At 64.3% G+C, this 21,579-nt stretch overlaps 1 protein-coding gene across 1 annotated transcript; it reads left to right on the forward strand.

Moving 5' to 3' along the window:
• Positions 1-421: 421 nt before the first annotated feature.
• On the forward strand, positions 422-21,131 carry TTC34 (tetratricopeptide repeat domain 34; the record flags this gene model as incomplete). Its single annotated transcript, XM_079777321.1, is given in 9 exon segments — positions 422-961; positions 963-1,203; positions 7,255-8,116; positions 9,592-9,817; positions 10,846-11,050; positions 11,814-11,980; positions 12,905-13,175; positions 13,975-14,189; positions 16,552-21,131. Coding segments are annotated over 9 exon segments (3,255 nt in total). The 3' UTR covers positions 17,080-21,131.
• Positions 21,132-21,579: the final 448 nt, after the last annotated feature.

Consider the following 21,579-nt stretch of genomic DNA (forward strand, 5'->3'; position numbering starts at 1 on the left):
GCTCCTCCCCGCTGGGCGCTCAGGGGCACCATCCACAGCCCGGCCCAGCTGGGCAGGGCCACAGTCCCACTTGCAGAGGAGGAAGCTGAGGCCAGAGGCAAATCCCGGTCTGGAGCCCCCCCCCCCCGCCCCCGGCAAACCCTGGAGCCCACCTGCAGGCCAACCCCCCAACAGCCCGGTTCACCCTCTCTGCTCAGGGCCCAGCACTGACCCCGGGGGCTCGGGTGGAGGGGCAGGAGGCTGATCTGGAGCAGGCCCGGGGGGCACAGGGCAGGGGGCACAGGCCCGGGGGGCACAGGCCCGGGGGGCACAGGGCAGGGGGTACAGGGCCAACGGGCTGACGGCTGCGAGCACTGACCGCGCCCCCTCCCACCGCAGGGGCGTGAGGACTGGACATGGCCTGGCGGGGCGCACGGCGGTGATGTCGGCCCAGGAGCTTGTGGCCTGCCTCTGCCGGGAGGGGGACCAGCACCTGGCCCTGGGGGAACCCCCGCTGGCCACGGCCTTCTACCTGGCTGCCTTCAGCTGCCACGCCCCCTCCGCAGTGAGGAGCGTCCGGGCGGCCCTGGCCGAGGCCCGGGGGGCAGCCGTGGTGGCCACGCTGGAGGCCTGGTGCCGAGGGGAAAGCCAGATCCCCGCCATCCACTGGGATGGCATGGCCGTGGTGTCCCTGACCGGGACCCTGGCCTGCGCCTTCCTGGCCACGCTGTGCCCGGACCACCCGGCCGCGGCGCTGCACTCGCTGGCCGGCCTGCTGGCCCGCGGGCGCCACGGGGAGGTGGTGCGGCGCTGCGGCGCCCTGCTGGCCGCGCACTCCCAGCAGGGCCTGGAGCTGCGGCTGACCCGCGCTCTGGCGCGCGTCCTGTCGGGGGCGCAGGTGGACGCCGGCCTGGCCGACTACCTCCAGGCCTTCGCCTCCGCGGCGGACCGCACCGTGGCCTTCGTCCTCACCCACCAGCGGCCCCTACCTGCCCGTGCTGGTCAGCGTCCTCCAGGCCCACGTCGCCGGGCGGCAGCAGGCCGCGGACAGCACCGGCCAGCGGGAGGCCGATGGCCAGAGACTCCTGGCCGCCCTGGACCCCGGGGGCACCTGGAGCAACGCCCTCTCCCCCGACGCTCTGCTCCGCGGGGGCCGCTATGAGGACTGCCGGGCGGCCTGCAGCCGGGCCCTGGAGGCCGACCCCGCCGGCCGTGGATCCCGAGGTAGGTGCGCGGGGTCACGGCCCCTGAGGGTCAGGGTGAAGGTCACGGCAGCCATTTCTTCCCAGCACAGCCAAGTCCCGCTTATGCTGGGGGAGGGGTTGTGCTGAGGCCGGGGACACCCCAGTGGCAAGTGGGCAGGCCCCTGCCCTCACGAAGCACCAAGAAAAGAAGCGAACAGAACAAGCGCTTTGAGAAATGCCAGGTGCGCCTCTAGCCGGATGGTCAGGGAGGGCTTCTGGGAGGAGGTGTCATTTCCGCTGCAACCAGGATTCCAGGTTGCTGAGGAAGAAGGAGCGTGGGTGTCCGGGCCACTGAGTGGAGCTAGGGTGGCTCTCAGGGGGAGGGGGTAGAGGGGGAGCCGAGGCCCTGAAGGCCGTAGCCGTGGCCACGCCCTCCGGGCCACGAAAACCTTCAGATTTGACCCTCAGGCTGGGAGACCGTGGAGGGCTTTGCACTGGGCAGTGAGGCGCTCTGGGTTACACTTGTCAAGTCTCCTGTGGCTGCTGCGTGCGAACGTGCCAGGGGAGCCGGAGAGAGAACTGAACCTCCTGGGAAGCCCAGAGTGAGCCAGCTGGGGGGGGGGGGGGGGGGGGAGGGGCGGGGTCCAGGCAGGGGGGGTGATGGTCCAGGCAGGGGGGGGGATGGTCCAGGCAGGGGGATGGTCCAGGCAGGGGGGGGTCCAGGCAGGGGGATGGTCCAGGTCGGGGGGGGGGGGGGTCCAGGCAGGGGGGGGGGTCCAGGCAGGGAGGGGGGGCGGATGGTTCAGGTTGGGAGGGGCGTGGTCCAGGCAGGGGGGCGGGGGTAGTGGTGGTCCAGGCAGGGGGAGATCCAGGCAGGGGGGGTGGTCCAGTCCGGGGATGGTCCAGGCAGGGGGTGGTCAGCAAACATCCTGCAAACCTGGAACAAACCTCTACCCTTTGGGAAGTGCTCTGTCCTTATGAAGTGGACACACAGGGACGAGATGCAGAGGAAGAGCGGCTTTAACCCCAATCTCCAGCCCTGCACCTTTGTTTCCTGAGCCTTTATCTTCCAAAGCACCCAGGGCAGCCAGCTCCTCGGTGTCCACGGTTTCTGATTAGGAACTTTACAGAAAGATGACACCTATCAGAAACCTACCGAAAACTCCTACTTGGTGGTGATAGTTTGGAACCCTTCCATTTCAAATGAAGAACGAGGTGGCTGCTCACTCTCCCGTGTGTCCATCATGACACTAGAGATCCTCGCCAAAGCAATAAGACAAGAAGGGAGAAACACATGTCAGGCAGAAAGGAAGAAATGATGCTATCGTTATTCCACACGAGGTACTTAGCTACACAGAGACCCCAAAAGAAACAACAAGAATGTATTAAATGTAGGAATAGAATTTAGCAGGATATACAAAAAGCATTTATACTTACAGACACCAGCAAGAAATAGAAACTTTGTGGTTTAAACATAGCCCTAGTTCAGTGGTCGGCAAACTCATTAGTCAGCAGAGCCAAATATCAACAGTACAACGATTGAAATGTCTTTTGAGAGCCAAGTTTTTTAAACTTAAACTTCTTCTAACGCCACTTCTTCAAAATAGACTCGCCCAGGCCGTGGTATTTTGTGGAAGAGCCACACGCAAGGGGCCAAAGAGCCACATGTGGTTCGCGAGCCGCGGTTTGCCGACCACTGCCCTAGTTGGTTTGGTTCAGTGGATAGAGCGTCAGCCTGTGGACTGAAGGGTCCCAGGTTCAATTCCGGTCAAGGACACTTGCCCAGATTGTGGGCTTGATCCCCAGTGTGGGGGCGTGCAGGAGGCAGCCAATCGATGATTCTCTCTCATCATTGATGTTTCTATCTCTCTCTCTCCCTCTTTGAAATCAATAAAAACATATTTTTTTAAAAAAAAGAATGACACACTTAAAAAACATATAAAACTAACTATAGCAACAGAAAATAATTTACTTCAGAGTCGTATGACCTTACGAGGAAAATCATAAAAAGATAATAAAGAGCAATGATATAAATAGAGAAATGTTCACTGTCTATTGCTAGAAAGATTTGGTAATATAATAGAAGAGCAGAGGACCAATAATAGACAAGATGAAGAAGAGGGGAGACGGGGGAGGGGAGGAGGGGAGGGAAGAGGCGGAGATGGAGAAGAAGATGGTGGTGAAGGATTTTCTCTGCCAGTGAATGCAAAGTTATACTAATGACACAGAAGGTTGTTGACTTGAGGGACAGAGAGAAATGACACACACTGGGCCAGACACGGAGCCGTGTATCTCTGCAACTTAACGTGTGAGCGTGAGCATCGCAAACCCACCGCGCAAGAGAGAAGCCTCTTCAACGGACGGTGCCGATTCTCTGCCTCAAACCCTGCAGCAAAGCCACGTCCCCAGGACCACGTCCGTCGCCAGGGTGTACGACATGAAGGCACGGGAGACTGTCATTGAGACTTCTGTGAACATCTGGGCTTCTCACGATACCAAAGGGGGAAGCCATAAAGGAAAACGGGGTACATTGGACAAAATTAAAAGTTTTAAACTTCTATTTTGCTTCCAACTGTCGAAAAGCGAAGGGACAAGCCACAGCAGAGAGAGAATATTTGCAGAATGTACCACGGGCAAAAAAAATAATAATACCCAGTGTCTGCAGAACTGCTGCATGTCGATAAGAAAATGTAAAATCTGCTGCTAGAGCTGGCAAAGGCATCTCCCCAAACAGGAAACGCAGATGGCTAACGGGCACGTGGGGAGCGTGCAATGAGACGAACGCGAGGGAAAACGAGATACCGCGTCCTACCGCCAGACTGGGGAGAAGGTATTTCTAAATAAATGAGCCTCGCTGGTAATCAGGAAAATGGAAATTAAACCCACAATGGGGTAGCCTCTGACACCCCTCAGATTGCCTGGATGTTAGAGTCTAACGCTGGAAGAGCCCACTTCTGGGAAGAGTGGGGGAGCTTGACCCGACTGCGTGCCCCGCAGACAGCAAGATACCACGGGGACAACATGCAAAATGCCGCCATCTGGGAGCGGGAGCAGTGACCCGGCGCAGCAGAAACGGTGTGTGGGGGGGGTGGGGGCGGGGGGGGGGGCTGGCCCTTGAGATGTGAGGCCGATGGAAAGCGAGATGTGCACGCGTGCGGGTTTTTGCCTGAGTAACTCCTCATTCCGGGTGTTTCTTTTAAATATATATTTTTTATTGATTTCAGAGAGGAAGGAAGAAGGAGAGATAGAGATCAGTGATGGGCAACCTTTTGAGCTTGGTGTGTCAAACTTCGCCAAAAAACTGAGCATAACTCGGGGAGTGTGTCACTTTGAGGAAAAAACATTATTTCGCAAATGTTTCATCCTCAGGAGCAGCAAATGTTTCATCCTCGGCATGCGGCCGCGTGTCATCAGAAATGGCTATGCGTGTCAGTGCTGACACGCGTGTCATAGGTTCGCCATCACTGATAGAGATAGAAACATCAATGATGAGAGAAAATCATCAATTGGCTGCCTCCTGCACGCCCCCCACCAGGGATCGAGCCCACAACCCTGGGCATGTGCCCTTGACCGGAATCGAACCCAGGACCCTTCAGCCCCCAGGCCGACGCTCTATCCACTGAGCCACACCAGCTAGGGCTCAATCCAGGTTTTATCCCCATAAAACAGAAGGCGGCGGTTTCACTGGCTGGCGATGATGTCACAGGACAGAGTTCAGGCTGAAAACACGAGTGGAGTCCTGAAGCGGAGGAAGCCACAGAGGGGGTGAGACCTGGGGGGCGGGGGGGCCACTTTGAACCTGGGTATTAAATCCATGGAACTCCTGGGCTGAGATAACTGCATGTGCAAGGGAGAGGCTGGTGGTCTGGAAAAGGCAGCAGCTGGAAACGGTAAGAACGTAATGGAGATTTCAGCTGCTACCCACCAAATAGACAGACCACGGGGTTTGACTCCCTCCAATTTAACTGCCTGCTCGAACCAACGTGTTTTCTCTTCAGAGGAACATAACTGATCCCAGTCTCTACAGAGCATCAGCCAGATGTCTGGTGTACAGTAAAAAATTGCTAGACACGCAAAGAAACCAGAAAATAAAATGTGAGTCACAGGCGGGAGGAAAAGAAGTCTCTAGAAACCGACCTCGAGATGACAAGACAGGTGCTGAAGTTAGCATACGGAGGACTTTGAAGGACCTATCAGTAGTACACCGAAGGACTAAAGGAAAATACAGTCGTAATGAGTGAGCAGATGTGGAATCTCAGCAAGTAAACGGAAACTATGAATGTTCTAGAATTGAAAAGCACCGTACCAGAAATGGAAAAGGCATAGCATATTGGAACGACAGAAGAGTCAGGGAGCTTAAACTTAGAAGAGAAAATGTACTGAGCCTCAGTGCCCGGTGGGACAACATGTAGAAGCCTCGTGTGTGTGACTGGGGTCTCAGAAGCAGAGGAGAGAACACACTTCCATGTGGGTAAAGAAATAACCGCTCCCCCAGGCCCCAAGGGCTCTGCACCTGCTGCAGCCCCTCGGATCCATGAACTCTTGTGCAAATCGGCGATGAGAGTTCATTTGTCAGGAGTTAGTAACTGATGGGAAAGGCTCAAAGTTTCTTTTTTTAACAAATATATTTTTATTGACGTCAGAGAGGAAGGGAGAGAGAGAGAGAAATATCAATGATGAGAGAGAACCATTGATCGGCTGCCTCCTGCATGCTCCACATTGGCGAACATGCCTGCAGCCCGGGCATGTACCCTGTCCGGGAATCAAACCATGACCCCCTGGTTCATAGGTCGACCCTCAACCACTGAGCCATGTCTTTCACTTTGGCCACCAGGACTGGACGGGGCGACCGGCTGGGGGCTGGTTCGTTGGTGGGTTGACCTCAGGGTGCAAGATGCTCTCTTGACTTGGCTCTGGGCTGTGGCGTGACGCTCAGCCACACGGCAGAGGGCTGGGCTGCGGCAGCTGGGCCTTCACGCCGGCCCGTTTCCGCGTCAAGGGCTGTTACTGGGGTGGCGGCCGTGTTAGGTGACAGGGAAACGCGCTGAGGACTCCCAAGGGCTCTGTGCACAAAGCACTGAAGCGGAGGCTCGGCGGCCTGGGATGGATGGCGGCTGCGGCGGGGCTCTGAGAACTGTCCCTCGGCCGCACTCTCCTAACCTGTCATATGGGGGGAGGGGTCCCCCAGGGCCCTGAGCTCCCGCCAGCACTGAGGTTTCTGAGGTTCCCTGACAGGGGGTGGCCTGGCTTTCTGCGCTGACAGGAACCCTCACCGAGGGACACACCCATCAGGCCCTGCCCCAGGCACTGGGCACGCGCTGACCCATTTCATTCTCCAAGCTCTGTGACTGCAGACCGTGCCATCCCGTTAGAAAGCGGAAGGGGAAACTGAGGCATGGAGTTCTGTCAATGGCCCGAGTCCCCCACTCTCGTCAGTGGCATTGGGTGTGCCCTCCCCTCTTTCCTGGGCCTGCCGGGGGACGTCCCTGTTTCAGAGAGGGACGTGTTGAGTCCCGGTGTGGCCCAAAGAATACAAGACACAGCCCTGGCCGGTGTGGCTCAATGGATAGTGTGGGCCTGCGGACCAAAGGGTCCCGGGTTTGGTCCCGGTCAAGGGCAGTACCTCAGTTGCAGGCTCCTCCCTGGCGGGACCCTGGTGGGGTGCATGCAGGCGTCAACCAATCGGTATGTTTCTCTCTGTCTTTCCCTCTCCCCCTCTCCCTAAAAATCAATGGAAAATACCCTCAGGTGAGGATTAACAACAACAACAGAAAGAACAGAGAAACCATGGTGACGGTGGCCCCTGCCAAGGTCACAGGGTCAGCCCTCAGCTCTGACCCGGAGCTGACCCCCAGAGGAGGAACTCACCCCTAAAACCCACTATCGAAGGTGGGGTGGGGGCTGGGAGAGGAGGTGTAACTGAGTTTCCCTGTTGGCTGAGCAGGAGACTGACTGAACCCAGACTGAGAGCAGGATGGGGAAGCTCCCGGGGCCGCTGCCCGCCTCCTGCCCGCGGTGCGCGGTCCGGGAGATGCTGTGAGCGAAGCGCTTCAGGGCGCCCTGGTCACCAGGTCCTCTGCTCTCCCCGCAGGTGAGCGCCTGGCCGCCCTGCTGGTCACCCGCGCGGCCGCAGCCTTCTTCCTGGACCGAGGGGCCCAGGACCTGCTCCGGGACCTGCACGAGGCCTTCAGCGAGAGCCCCGCGGGCGCGCGCAGGCAGCTGGAGGCCGTGCTCTCGGCGGGGGACCGGGAGCGGGTGCTGGCCCAGGTGCAGGAGGCCGCGGACGTGGGGTTCGCCCACTTCCAGGAGGCCGTGCGGAGCCGCCCCGAGCTCCGCGAGGACTCGGGCCGCGAGCTGCTGGCCCCGGTGGCGCGCGCGCTCCGCGTCCTGTTGCGGGTGGCGCCGCCCGGGGCGCGCCCGGCCCTGGGAGCCCGCCTGGCCGAGTGCCTGCTGCTGGCGGGGGACGCGGCGGGCGCCCGGGCCCTGTGTGAGCGCCTGCTGCGCCCCCGGGACCGCGCGGGCCAACGCGCCGCCGGGGACCGCGCGGGGGACCGAGCGCCTCTGCTGGCGCTTCGCGGCTTCTGCGCGCTGCACGCGGGGGACGCGCCGGGCGCCCGGGAGGACTTCCAGGCGGTGGTGGCGCAGGGCCCGCCGCACCCCCGCGGCTGCGTGCGCGCTCTGTGCGGCCGCGGGCTGCTGCGCGTGCTGGCGGGGAGCGCGTTCCTGGGCGCGCTGGACTACGTCACCGCCTGCCGGCTGCAGCCCGAGGAGGCCCTGCTCGTCGCCAAGGCCTTCGTGCCCTGGAACCAGCGGGGGCTGCTGCTGACGGTGCTGCGCGAGGAGGCCCGCCGGATGCTCCAGCGGAGGCCCGACCCGGGACCCACCGGACCCACGGGCGCGCGGGGCCGCCGGAGCCAGGCCGCGGAGACGGAGGGCTCCAACGAGCCGGACAGGTAACACCAGCCCCGCGCGCTCCCGGGCGGCTGCGTTCTGGGCTTCTGCGCGGCAGCCCGGCGCTGCTTCCAGATGCGTGAACGGAGGCGGGGCGGGGGGGGGGGGCAGGGGGCGGGGTTCTTTAAGTCACTGGTGGCAGGTTTAGCGCCGGGGCCTAAGCCTTTTTTAATATATATATTTTATTGATGTCAGAGAGGAAGGGAGAGGGGGAGAGAGAGAGAAACATCAATGATGAGAGAGAATCATGGATCGGCTGCCTCCTGCACGCCCCACACTGGGGATCGAGCCCACAACCCGGGCACGTGCCCTGACCAGGACTCCAACCGTGACCTCCTGGTTTGTAGGGCGGCGCTCACCCACTGAGCGATGCCAGCCCGGCGCCCAGGCCTTTTCTGTAAGCACTGACTTACAGCACATTAGAAACTCAAACACGGAAATGGCAAAATAAGACGCACCCCTCACCCCGGGGTGCATCCCTTCCAGCGGGTTCTCTGTGCGTGAAACACGGTCACAGACGTGAGGCGTGCTGTGTGGGCAGCTCACCCCCACTTTGTGCTCAGTGGAGCGTGAGCAGGTCCTTTGTCACGAGCTGCGTGTCCTGCAGCCCAGGAGCCCCTGGGGACCCCGCCCTCCCCCCCCCCCAGACCCACCACCCGCCCCAGCTTCTGCTCTTGGCTACAAGGCACCCGGTGCTCCACCCTGCTCTGCCCCTCACGTGGAGGCCCAGGGGCTCCTGGTCCGGGAGTGTGGCCCCGAGGGCCTGCCTTCAGAGCTGCCCACCTGCCCGTCGGGGCCCACCCCGCCCTGGGGTGCCCTTGCGAACTGCCAGCCCAGTGAGGACTCCGCAGCCGTTTTGAGCGGAAAGCACTGAGCTGGGGGCCTTCTGGGGGGCGTGTGCAATGTCACCACCTCTCTCTCTCTCCCTCTCTCCCTCTCTCTCTCTCGCTCTCTCGCTCTCTCGCTCTCTCTCTCTGCCCCTGGTTGCTTGGTTTGCGTGGCTGTGATTTGCTGGTGAGGGGGCGCCTCCACGGGTGTGGTTGGGGCCCTTTATATTTGTTCTCTGGGGATTTTCACATCCCAGGGTGCCCACCCCTTCTCCCAGTGGGAGTTCATGTCCCCTTCCCGGGGCCCCAGGACCAGGGCCTGGTGTGTCCCCGAGCTCTGCCCCGCACGCCCCGAGCTCGGCAAGGCCGGCATTGCCGTCCTGTTCTTGCAGAGAAGGAAAGGAGGGCAGGGTTACGGGGGTCAGCACCCAGCCTCCATTCTCCCATCTGTAGGATGCCTGCCCCACAGGGTGGGGGAGGGGAGAGGGGAGGGTCCTTCCAGCAGCACCTGGCCTCTGCCGCCCAGCAGAAGGGAGCTGCCCGGGCCACGTGCGTGGGGTAGGACTTGCCTGTGGCCAGGCTGCCTGGGTGTGTGTGGAGGGCGGGGGTGTATGGAGGGGCCTGCGCTCCCCCCGCATCTCTCCCTGCAGGGACGCCCAGGGCGTGTACCAGCTGTCCTCGCTGCTGATGGAGCTGGACACGGAAGACGAGGTGTCCCGCCTCCTGGCGGCCGACGCCCTGTACCGCCTGGGCCGCCTGGACGACGCCCACAAGGCGCTGCTGGTGGCGCTGTCCCGCCGGCCCCAGGCGGCCCCCGTGCTGGCGCGGCTGGCCCTGCTGCAGCTGCGGAGGGGCTTCTCCTACGATGCCAACCAGGTGAGGGGCCCTCGCTCTGCACCGCAGCCGGCTCGTCCCAGCCTCGCGCCGCCCCCCCCCCCCCCCCGCAGGTCACTGGCCACTCTGACCCTCAGGCTCCTCCTCTGTGCCCTGGCCTTGCTGGTTGTCACAGGAATTAGCCGGAGCAGGTGCCCGGGCCCCCGCAGGCCTCCTGCATGCAGTAGGCGCTCCATATCGCAAAAGGGCAAAGTTAAGTGCAGGCCGAGCTTCACCCCAAACCTCCCATGTAAACTCGGCCTGGACGTGACCCTGCCCCGGAAGGGGGGGCGGTGAAGGGGCCCTAGGCCCTCAGACCTGCTGGCCTCCCTCCGAGGCTGCCCTGCTCCCAGGAAGAGCAAACTTCGCCTCCCTGGGGCTCCTGTTGGACGTGGTCGGGAGGCTGCGTCCCGAGGGAAGGTGTTGGGCTTTGTGAACGGTCGGCCGTGCGGCCTGTCGGCGTCCCCCTTCCCTCTGACCTGGTCTGGGTGTCTGTCCCCCTGCGCTGGGCATACGGAGGGAGGGACGAGTGCCCAGCAGCCAGCAGGGGCACGCGGGGTCTCTTTGGGGTGGGGCTGCCTGAGCTCCAAGGTCATGTCCACCTGGGGTTCTTGCTCCACCCAGACCCCTCTGCCTCCCACATCACCGAGGAGGAGGAGGCATCGCTCAAGGATCCCGAGACACCCCCAACTCCCGCCACCCAGCGGACAGGAGTAGCCCAAAGGGGCGCTCACACCTGGCGCACCCCAGCCTTCCCTAGGGACTCACAGTCATTGCCCTCATATGAGCCAAGCCCCAGGAGCCACACCCACCACGAGCCCTGCCCCTTTGCTGACCACGCCCTTTTGGCCACGCCCCCACAACCACACTCCATCGTGAGCTTTGCCCCATTGGCCATGCCTCCACAGGCCACGCCTCCATGAGCCACCCCAGTGGCCACGCCCCTGTGAGCCCGCCCAGCCCGGAGCCTGGGCATGGAATGGGGTAGGTAGGGCACAGGAGTCACTGCGGGGACCCTCCTGGCCCTGCAGCTGGTGAAGAAGGTGGTCCAGTCCGGGGACACGGCCTGTCTGCAGCCCACCCTGGACGTCTTCCGCCCGGAGGACCGGCAGCTGCTGCGGAGCCACTGCCACGCACGGGCCCTGGCCATCCTGCGGGCGCAGCCGGGCGGGGCGGAGGGCGAGGCCCACACCAGGGAGGCCATCGCCTACCTCTCTCTGGCCATCTTTGCTGCAGGTAGGAGCTGCCTGCCCGCCCCTGGGGGCCCCTCCTGTGCCAGGTACATGGGGAGCCTCTGCCTGGCTGGGTGTGGGGGTCCCCGGGGTCCAGGGTGTGTGCGCCCTGGGAACATCCATGGGGCGGACAGGAAGTGGCCCCTTGCTGAGGGCGTGTTGCACGGAGGCCCGGCCCTCAGGTGAGTGTGCTAAAGGCCCGGAGAGGGGCAGGCCAGCCGGGACTGAGCTGGGCCTCCCCACACCCTGGGCCCTAAGAGTAGGGGGACCACCTGAGGGTAGGCTCTTCTACCAACCGTGGGAGGTGAGGGCCCCGCTCCCCTCAGCCCCTCCTGGAAAGAGTGGGCTCACTCAGCCAACCCTGGCCCCGCCCTGGGTGCCGGGCAGCCAGGGCCCAGAGCACGCCTCCCATGTCCATCGCTGGGCACACGCTGGGAAGAAGCGTGGAGGTGACCGCCTCTTCGGGGAGAGGCCGCCCGGAGGCCGTGCCTGCCCTCCTGGCCCCTCGCCTGCAGCGCCCCTTCTCTCGGAAGCCCCTCTGACTGTCCCAGGCGCCACCCTCCTGTTTGGGCTCCCCATGCCCTGCAGCCAGACTGCCCTGTGAGCTCCCCGAGGTGGCCCCACAGCCGCTGCACCCTCTAGTCCTCCCCCGCCCCGTCGGGCACCAGGAGGGGCGCCGTAAAGGCTGGATGGAGAGAGGGGCACGGTGCCCGCCTGTCGCCCATCTGTGGCCAGTGAGTGGCCCTGATGCCACGCCCCTTCCTCAGGGAGCCAGGCCAGCGAGTCCCTGCTCACCCGCGCCCGATGCTACGCGCTCCTGGGCCAGAGGAAGACCGCCCTGTTCGACTTCAACTCCGTGCTGCGGGCCGAGCCGGGGCACGTGCAGGCGCTGTGCGGGCGGGCGCTCCTGCACCTGGCCCTGGGCCAGCAGCAGGTACAGTCCCACCCCTCCCCTGGGCCTGGGCAGGCGCAGTGGGGGATGCTTAGGGGAGGTGCTGCCTTCCCCCTCAACCCCCAGAGAAGGGCGGGAATAGGGTCGGGCCATCCCGACGGTGAGAGGCCCATCATCACCCCGCTGCCCGGGGCGCCGAGCCTCATGGACACGTCCCAGTGTCCAGCCGCCCTGGGTCTGCATGGACAGGACACGTGTGCTAACCCTCAGGGCCGCCAGGGGGCCCCAGCTTAAAATACTGAGACCTGGGCTGCATCTGGGTGCTACCCTGACTGTCTACCCCGGGGGAAGGGGGGGCAGGGCAGGGCGGGAGGTGCTTCTCACAGAGAAAACGTGCCCAGAGGCAGCCACAGCCGAGTGGCCGGGACAGGGCACCTCTCAGCCAGGAGCAGTGTCCCCGGCAGTGACTGCACTTGGCCGGCTGCCCGAGGCCTCACGGAGGCAGAGGGGGTGTGGGGGGGGGCCTGCCAGGTTCTCTGATGAGCTTCGGGGCTGGAGTCCTCGGAAGCGAGGAACCCGATCCAAGCTGCCAGGACGCGAGGCCACCTCCACGGCGCTTGCTTCTGACCCAGGGCGCCCGTTTCCCCCGAGGGCCTGGGCGGCCGGTTCCGTCCCCGCCGGGCGCCCTGGGGCAGGGAAGCAGCTCTGTGTGTCCCTCCCGGGGCTGGACGGGCGTGTGTTTCCCGGGGCCGAGCCCCTTAACCAGAGGGGGAATGGGCCAGGCGGGCCTGCTGCGGGGGGCCGGGTGCTCCCACAGGCCCTCGGCTCCTCCTTCGGGCTGACTCCCCCCAGGCTGAGCGGGCAGGGGCTGGACTGCCTACCCTGGGGTGTGCCTGGCACCCAGACACGGGGAGGACGGACACGTGACACGCGGGACGACACCCGCACCCGCCCGTCTGCCCGCAGGAGGCCGTGGCCGACGTCCTCTCCGCGCTGAGGCTGGACCCGCGCACGGTGGTCTCTGAGCTCCGCTCGCTGAAGCCGGAGGCCCAGGCCCTCATCGCCCAGGGCCTGTGCTCCTGCTGCCGGGGCCTCCTGAGCCGGCGGCCGGGCCCCGGGGCCCCCCTCAGCGACAGCGACGTCCAGGGCCTCCTGGCCGCGGGGGAGGCGCTGGTCGAAATGGACGCGGGGCAGCCGCGCGGGCACCTCCTCCTGGCCGACGTGCTCGTGGCCCTGGGTACGTGGCGGCCAGGCCTGGGGACGTGGTCTCCGTCCCTCTGTCCCCGCTCCTCTCACCCCTGGAGACCCTTCTGTAAACCGGGAGAGACCCTGACCCGGCGGCCTCCGAGGCCCCTCCAGCCGAATCCCAGGCCCCTGGCCTCGGTCCCGCGAGCCTCCTGTGTGCACATCCGGCTCCCGGTCACCCCCGCGCTGTGCCTGCAGGGAGGAGAAGCGGGCGCGGACTCGGGGCTTCACGCAGGCTCCGGCCCTCCGTCGCTCGGGCGTTAATTCCACACGTTGGCCGAGTGCCCCGGGCCCAGGGCCCATCCAGGCGGGGTCTTTCGCCCACATGTGCCCAAATGGTGGCCTTTCCTGAAAAACCCTGAACTCGTTTCAGCACTAACTTGAAAGAGGTGGGGGGGTGGGGGGTCCTCGGTGCAGCCTGCATGTCCCCCATGGGTCATCCCCGACTCCAGTCCTGCTCCGGCCCCATGCTGGCTGCTGGCGGGGCGGTGGGGGGAGAGGGGAGAGCAGACCCATATGAGGGGCTCAGAGCCCTGCTGCTCGGCCTGAGAGACATGGGCTGGGGCGCTGGTAGCAGGCACGTCCATGTGACCAGCACGCATCACCATGTCCCTCTGCTCCTGGCTGTTCCCGCCGGGGCTGAGCCCTCCCATCAGCCCGCTGTTCCCCGAGCCAGCGCAGAGCAAGAAAGGCTGTGGCGGGCTCCCCAGTGCAGTGGCCAGCGAGGCCCACCTCTGCCCCCCGCCCCCTGCCCCGGCACAACCCTGACTGCCCTTCCGAATCCCTGACAGGCAGCTATGAGGAGGCGGGCGCCCGCCTACAGGAAGCCCTGCGCCCCACCCCGCCCTCTGAGGCGGCCCGGGCCCGGCTTGGCCTGCTCCGGCTCAAGAAGAGAGACGTGCCAGCCGCTGCCCGGGACCTGCAGTGCCTGGCGGAGACGGACGCCGGGGACCTGGGCTTCCTGCTGAGCCTCCTGGAGGCCTCGGAGCGGCAGGGCCTGGCCCAGGTGCGTGCAGCACCCCAGGGAGCCCCGTGTCTGCCCCTCCCAGCACCACGGGCGCTCAGGGCAGCGCTGCATTCCCTGCGTGCTGATTTCAGGGGGGTGTGGGGTGGGGAAGTGAGCCAAAGACCCCCAGGTGTCACCACCTCAAGCTACGCTCTCACGACACCAGTGACCTCCAGCTGCTTTGCACAAGGCGCACAAGCCACAGGTGACTTGGGTGGGGAGAGGGAGGGGTCCCCTCCTCAGAGCCAGGCGAAACCGGCCAGGAGCACCTTGCTCCTGCACGAAGCCCATCCCAACCCCAGGTCAGGCGGGAGAGACACAGCACGGGGCGGGGGGGGGGGGGGGGGGGGTCCTGCAGGTGGAGACATGCTGAGCGGGTCACTGCCTCTGGCTGGCTGGTTTTTCACTCCACTCTTATCCCACAAGAATGTATGAGCGCCTGCCTTCCTTCCGCCAGGTGCTGGGGGTAGCCACAGCCCCGCCCTCTGGCCCTTGAGCTTCAGGGGAGACAATGGGGTTCACTTCAGAGCGTCAGTGTTGCAGACCCTGGAGCAGGGCGTGGGCTGGCGCGGGCACTGGAGGTGAAAGCAGGGTGGGGAGAGAGGTCAAGGCACCGGCCTGGCTGCAGGACTGAGCTCAGAATTCTCACCCAACGGCCCAAACGGCGCTGGGGACGTGAAGGGGGGCGGGGCCGGCTTGGGGGAGAGGTTTCTAGCCTAGGCTGTAATGGAAGCCAGACTCCCAGGAGCAAGTGGGCCCGGGCAGGGGGCAGCGTGTGGGCGGTGCTGGTCTGACCACCTCCCCCTGCACTGGCGGGAGGCCTCAGGGTAGGGGTGGAAGCCGCCCTGCCTCCCCTGCGTGGGGATTCAGCCTGCGGGGGAGGGGGGGGCAGGGACCATTCTAGGGGACAGTGTGCTTTGAGCCCAAGGACTGGACGCCCAGGCCCCGGCACTCAGGTCCGCCCGGAGAGCAGCACTGGGTGTTGGGGGCTTTATTTATAGAGGAGCTGGCTACACGCACAGGGCGCAGAGCGATGGGTAACGCTGCCCCCAGGGCGGGGGAGCCAAGGGGTGAGACAGTGTCTCCGGGACCGAGAGCGCAGCAGGGGCCGCAGGGTGGGGACCCCTGGGGCGGGGCCGGGGTTTTCGGGGCCCCCGGGCACTGGTGTCCGCCGCGAGGAGAACCCGCGCCAAGCGCGCCTGTTGCCCAGCGACGAGTGCCGACCCGGAAAAGAGCCGGAAGTACTCGCGCCCCGCTTCCGGAGGCACTGCGCCTGCGCGGTCGGCGGCCCCGCCCCTGAGCCCGGGCCGCGCGGAGCCTGTCGGGAGGGCGCTGCACCTGCGCGGCCACCGGTTGGTGTTACGCGACGCGAAGGCGAGCCGGGCTCCGCGGGTGCCGGGCCGCCCCGCCCCGGGAGGAGCCCAGCAGGGACGCCGCGGACACCCTCCCGCCTGGACCAGTGCCCGCAGACTGCGGGTGCTGGGTGCCCTGCGCCTTCCCGGCCCGGGGCGCGGAGGGGCATGAGTAGCCCCGGCCGCCTAGGGGGGAGGGAGGGACGGGCAGGCTGCTCTGATGGCCCTTCCTCGGAGGAGCCGCCCTGGGCTCTGCCGGGAGGAGCCGGGTTGTCCGCGGTGGTTGGAGGAGGTTTGGAGGGGCTGCAGGCGACGGACCACAGCACCGGGTCGCGCTGGCAGATCCCGGCTGAAGTGCAGGAGGGCGGGGCGGCGGCAGCATGGCCCCCACTGTGACCTCGTCCTGCCCCCACTGTGACCTCGTCCTGCCCCCACTGTGACCTCGACCTGTCCCCACCTTTGACCGGGTCCTGTCCCCTCTGTGACCTCGTCCTGCCCCCTCCTGTGACCTCGTCCTGCCCCCTCCTGTGACCTCAACCTGTCCCCTCCTGTGACCGGGTCCTGTCCCCACCTGTGACCTCGTCCTGCCCCCTCCTGTGACTGGGTCGTGTCCTCACCTATGACCTCGTCCTGCCCCCACTGTGACCTCATCCTGTCCCCACTGTGACTGGCTCTGCAGGACCCTAGTGAGAAGTCCACTAGTGCTTCCTGACCTTGGGCTGCAGAGGGGGTGTTTGGTACTGTCCGCAGGGCCAGGCAGGGTGGGCAGGGAGAGGCCCAGCAGGGGGGCCTGGAGAGGAGCAGAGGGAGGGAGGGAGGAGGCCGCCCGGTGAGAAGCTGTAGGCTGTGAGAAGGGAGAGCCGGGAGGAGGAGAGGGGGGTGAGGAGGCCTCTGAGGGCAGGGAGGTGCCTGCTCCAGACACGGCAGCTCTGCAGAGCCCAGGTGTGCAGGGCGGTGCGGGGCCCAGACATCCCGGGCTGACCGCACTCCCTCCCTCTGCCCCTCTGCAGGCTGCAGCCAAGGAAGCCGGCGCCCTCCTGACCGCGGGGCAGCCTAGGCAGGCGCTGGGCTACTGCTCGCTGGCCGTCCTGGCCGGTGGCGGCAGGGCCTGTGACCTGCGCCTGCGCGCCGCCTGCCTGGCCGAGCTGCAGGAGTGCGGCCGGGCGCTCAGAGATCTGGACCTCGTGCTCCGGGACGGCGCGGGGGACGGCGACCTCCCGATGCGGGTGGAGGACTTGTGCTCCAAGGGCCGCCTGCTCCTGAGCCTGGGGAACCAGGCCGGGGCCGCGGGGGCCTTCGCCCAGGCCCTCAGGCTGGCGCCCGGCCCAGCCCAGAGCAGCCTGTGGGAGCGGCCCGGCCGGGCCCCCGCCGCCCAGGTGTTGCTGGGCCACGGGCAGCGCTGCCTGGAGGAGCAGCGGCACGAAGAGGCCTGGACGGCCGCCGAGAGCGGGCTCCTGCTGGACCCCGAGCACTGTGGCCTGAGGAGGCTGAGGGCGAGGCTCCGGAGGGAGGCAGCCTCGGGCTGCCGGCTCCACTGACCTGCACTGCCCGGCCCAGTCCCGGGCCACCCTGTCATTTCCCCCAAACCGGGGAGGTGCGGACCCCAGCCTCCCAGCTCTGAGGTGGATGGGTCGGCAGAGAGAAGGGAGTTACGCTGGCCTGGAGCCCAGAGCCCCTTCCTGCAATGGCACCCTGACCCCCAACGCTGGGCCTTTGTGGCCGGGGCGTGGGGCCAGCCCTGGTGGCCCTGAGGAGCCGGTGCAGCCCCTCCCTCGGCATGGGGCAGCCTTGGACCCTGGCCTAAGCCAAAGACAAAGCTCTCCAGCTGGGGCCCACCCATCAAGTCATCCTCTGGGCAGCCCTGTGCCCACACCCACCACCCGCCATGGCGACGATGTGGCCCCTCCCTGCCGAGCAGAGAGCCGCCCTAACGAGCAGGGAGGCTGGCTGCCTGCTGACCTGGCCGAGCTGGGGCTGTATCGGAGCTTCTCTGTGGATGAAACTCGCCCTCCTGTTTGCCTGGAAAACCCTCTCTCCTGGGGAGTCGAGGAGCCCCGCCCCGGAGACCCTGTGAAGTAGCCTCGTCCCATTTGGGAAGCAGGGACTGAAGGTGCAACAGCAACACAGGGTCACAGGGTCACAGTCAAGTTCTCGGGTGAGTGGGAGCCACCCCCCGGCTCGGGGAGGGTTCCTCAACAGAAGACAGCCCGGGACCTGCAGAGGGTCTCCGCCTCCCAGCTCCCCAGGCAGCGTCCGTCCGTCTATCCTGCTCCAGGCCCTGCCCTCCCGCCCAGCCTGCCTCGGGTGCTCCCACGCCCAGTGCAGGTGGACGTGAGGGTTGACCATCACCCCAGCGTCATGCCGTGCGCTGCAGCCGGCGCTGCACGGGGTCCTCCCGAGCTATATGCCAGGGTGGGTCTGACTGAGGCCATCTGACTCTGGCCCAGGACGAGAGGAGGCACTTGCTGGCACAGGTCACCACACATTCTCCGAGGACATGTTCACGGGGCGGAGCGGGCGGCACCTCCCGACCTCGAGACACTGAAGCTGTAAGCCTCATCCCCTGCCTGCGTGGGAAACAGCGTGTTGGTTTCAAGAGGAAGTCAAATCTGGAATTGCATAATTTTGGAAAAAATAATAACAAAAAACAGGAAGTGCGATGCCTGGGAGAGACACAGCTTAGAGTCCCAGACAGAGGCTGAACCCCAAGAATTTACGCAGCAGCACAGAAGAAAACGAGTGACGTGCATCTTCAACTCGAGACATTAGAAAACCAGAAGGCATGGCTAAAATCAGAAAGTAGTAAAGTAGGAATAGAAAAATAGAAGACGGCTAAACCGAAAATGCAATTATTCAAAAATACAATAAAACAGGTGAACCACCAGCAAACAGGAAAGAAGGAGAAGCACAGACACGTGTCCTCCCAGCTGTTGGCAGGGCCGCCCCCTGCCTGGGAGGCCGGGCGCTCACCTGGGCCTGTGCTGCCTGCGGGGAGCGCCCCAGACATGTCCCCGTTTGCAGCCCGCGTTGGGGTGGACCGGCCCTTGTGACTGTGATGTCCAGATGCAACTCAGCAAAAGCCGTCGGGGGACTTTGAGGAACAAGGTTCATTCCTCAGGGTCCTGGAGGCTGCATGGGACGTCGGGGCCACAGGGCGAGCTCAGGGGGCTGGGCTCTGCCTTCGCTGGGCCAAGGGGGGTGTCGGGTTTTCTGGGATCCCTCGTTATTAGCTAATTTGGCACATTAACGAGGGAATGAGGTCTCGGGGACTGGAGGCAGGGTCACCTCCAAGGTCAGTTATCTGGGCCCCCAGAGTTTCCTAAAAGGGGAGCTTTGGGGCGGGGGCCCAGCTCCTCTGGCGGTTTGGCTGTTGGCACACAGCGGGCAGCATGTTCATTGGAGATGGGTGCCCTCTGAAACTCCATCAGCAGCTTCGTGTCAGGCACCCACACTACAGACACGCCGCTAAAAAGTGACCAGAATAACAGGACGTTGAAAGAAGCTATGAGATTGCTTTTCTCAACTCTATGCAAATGGATCTGAAGGCCCGGTGAGTGGATCCGTCCCTAGGGAAATATTATGTGACTGCACTGACTCCGGGACAGACAAAACTCACAGGACAATCCCGTGGCGGGAAGGAGAAGGCGGGAAGGAGCCCCCCCCTCCCCGCCCCCCCGAGCAGGCCCAGGCCCAGATGGTGCCGGGGAACGGACGGGCCTTTCGCGCACAGTCCCTCTCGGGTCCCTTTAAACTTCAGAGCCGAGAGGAAAGGCTTCCAAGTTCTTTTCTGAAAACATCATCTCAGCCGCCTGGAAGCCACGGCAGGTTCCGTTCAGAAATCCTCAGCGAAGCACCAGCAAACCAGACCCCGCGGCACCGGGAAGGACGGTGCGCGGAGAGTGCGAGGCTGGTCCGCTCGCAGGGCGCTCCTGTGGCTCATCCTAGCCACGGAGGACACACAAGCCCTGTGACCCCCGTGGGGTGCGCCGGTCACACGGGATAAAGCCACTCCGACACGCTGTGTCCCTGCACCTCCGGGTCCCTCCTCCACGTAACGGGGGGCCCGGCCTCTCCAGTCCGTTCACCACCGTCCAGCCCAGGTTGCCTTCACCAGGTGAGCGCGCGGCTGGGGTCCCTTCTGGCAGTTGGCGTGAGCCGGCGCCGTCCATTCAGCTTCTGCGGCAGGTGCACCGTTAGTAGAGCCAACCCAGCGTGGTACCCCCTCTGCTGGGTCTGAGACCCTCAGACTCTGTTCCCACACACAATTCCCAGGTTTCTCAGTGTGACCTTCAGGAAGTCCTGCAACTTGGAGGGTGCATATGCTAGTTCCTCCTGGGTCAGCCTTTGCACTTGACCCCCCTTGCCCACATGCTGAGATCCAGCCCTACTTATAGCAGGTGAAGCGGGGGGACTTGAATAGGATGAGCACCCCCTCCAGGCCCCCACCCCTGCAAGGTTCTCACAGGGTTTGTGACGAGAAAAGGCTGGTCTCCTCGGACGCTGGAGGACAAGCTGCTTCCACTGGGAAGGGGGGCTCCGCAGGCTCAGGGGTTCGAGGTTCTCTGCTCCATCTGAGCCGGACCAGACGTCCCCTCCCTGTGTCGGCCCCATTCCTTCCCCATCAGTGCCCTAACTTGTCAAGAGCAACTTGGAGAGGAATTTGTGAATGCACCCGCACTGCCATCAGGCCGCGTGCGGAATCGAGCCTGCAGCTGACGAGCAGCGCCAGCCCTGTGCGTGCCCTGAGGGTTCTTGGGGGGCTGCCGGCTGCGCTCTGATTGCTGTGCCTCCGGCTGTGTGTTCCGGGACCCGGATGGGTGCGTCTCTCCCGGAAGTAAGTGCTCCAGGAAACGGCAGCACGGCACCATCCTGGGGCTGCCAATGGCTGACCTCGTGCGCGTGCCATGGCCTCCCCCCTCTCCCCCCCCCCCCCCCCGCCAAGGACCTCCGGCCCCAGGACACAACCACCCACCCCCACCCCCGTCCTAGCTCAGGCCCGGTGACAGAGACCCCCTGGCATCAATGTGAGTGTCCTCAGCCGGACCACCCAGGGGACAGAAGCCACACCGGAGAGCCAATAGCGAGAATGCCGGAAAGAACTGCCGCCCGGTGGCGGGGCTCAGGCTGAGCATCGACCTGTGAGCCAGGAGGTCGCAGTCTGATTCTGGGTCAGGGCACGTGCCCGGGTTCTGGGCTCCATCCCCAGTGGGGACTGTGCAGGAGGCAGCCGGTCCATGATCTGCCTCATCATTAATGTTTCTATCTCTCCCTCTCCCTTCTCTGAAATCAATAAAAAATATTTTTAAAATAAAATAAGAAACACGCCATTGTTTAAAAAAGAGAAAAAAGAATTGCTAATGAGCACTGGCTGGGTGGCCCAGTTCGTCCGAGCGCTGTCCCGATACACCAAGGTCGCGGGCTACATCCCGGGTGGGCACACACCAGAAGCAACCAAGGAGGCATCAGTACGTGGAACAGCAGTGTTTCTCCTTCCCCTCCCTCATGTCCTATGTAATGAAGAGCTCATATCCAAATGGTCGTCATGCCGTAGTAACTCCGTAACAGCTCAGACACTCCACACGGGAGAGAGGAATGGGGACCAGCCAGGCACACATGAGCTCGCGAGAGAGGAATGGAGACCAGCCAGGCTGCGGCCGGGAGAGGGACAAGCCACCTGCCCCATGGTCCTGGGCGCCAGTGCCTGTGCCTGTGGCCCAGGTGAAGCTGCCCACCCATGGTCTCCTGCAGCTGCAGCCGGCCCGGGTCCTGGATGCCTGTGGCCGGCCAGAGGGAGGGAAGCCCAGGTCCCGGGTGCCTATGACCAGCCAGAGGAGAGAATTCTAGGTCCTGGGTGTGGGGCGAGGCAGAGGCGGTTAGGGGTGATCAGGCCAGCAGGGGAGCAGTTAGGGGCCATCAGGCAGGCAGGCAGAGGTGGTTAGGGGCGATCAGGCAGGCAGGCAGGCAAGCAATTAGGAGCCAGCAGGCCTGGATTATGAGAGGCAGTCAGACATCCCCCAAGGGGTCCTGGGTTGGAAAGG

Source organism: Cnephaeus nilssonii, assembly GCF_951640355.1.
Source record: "Cnephaeus nilssonii genome assembly, chromosome: 7".
Lineage (NCBI taxonomy): Eukaryota > Metazoa > Chordata > Mammalia > Chiroptera > Vespertilionidae > Cnephaeus > Cnephaeus nilssonii.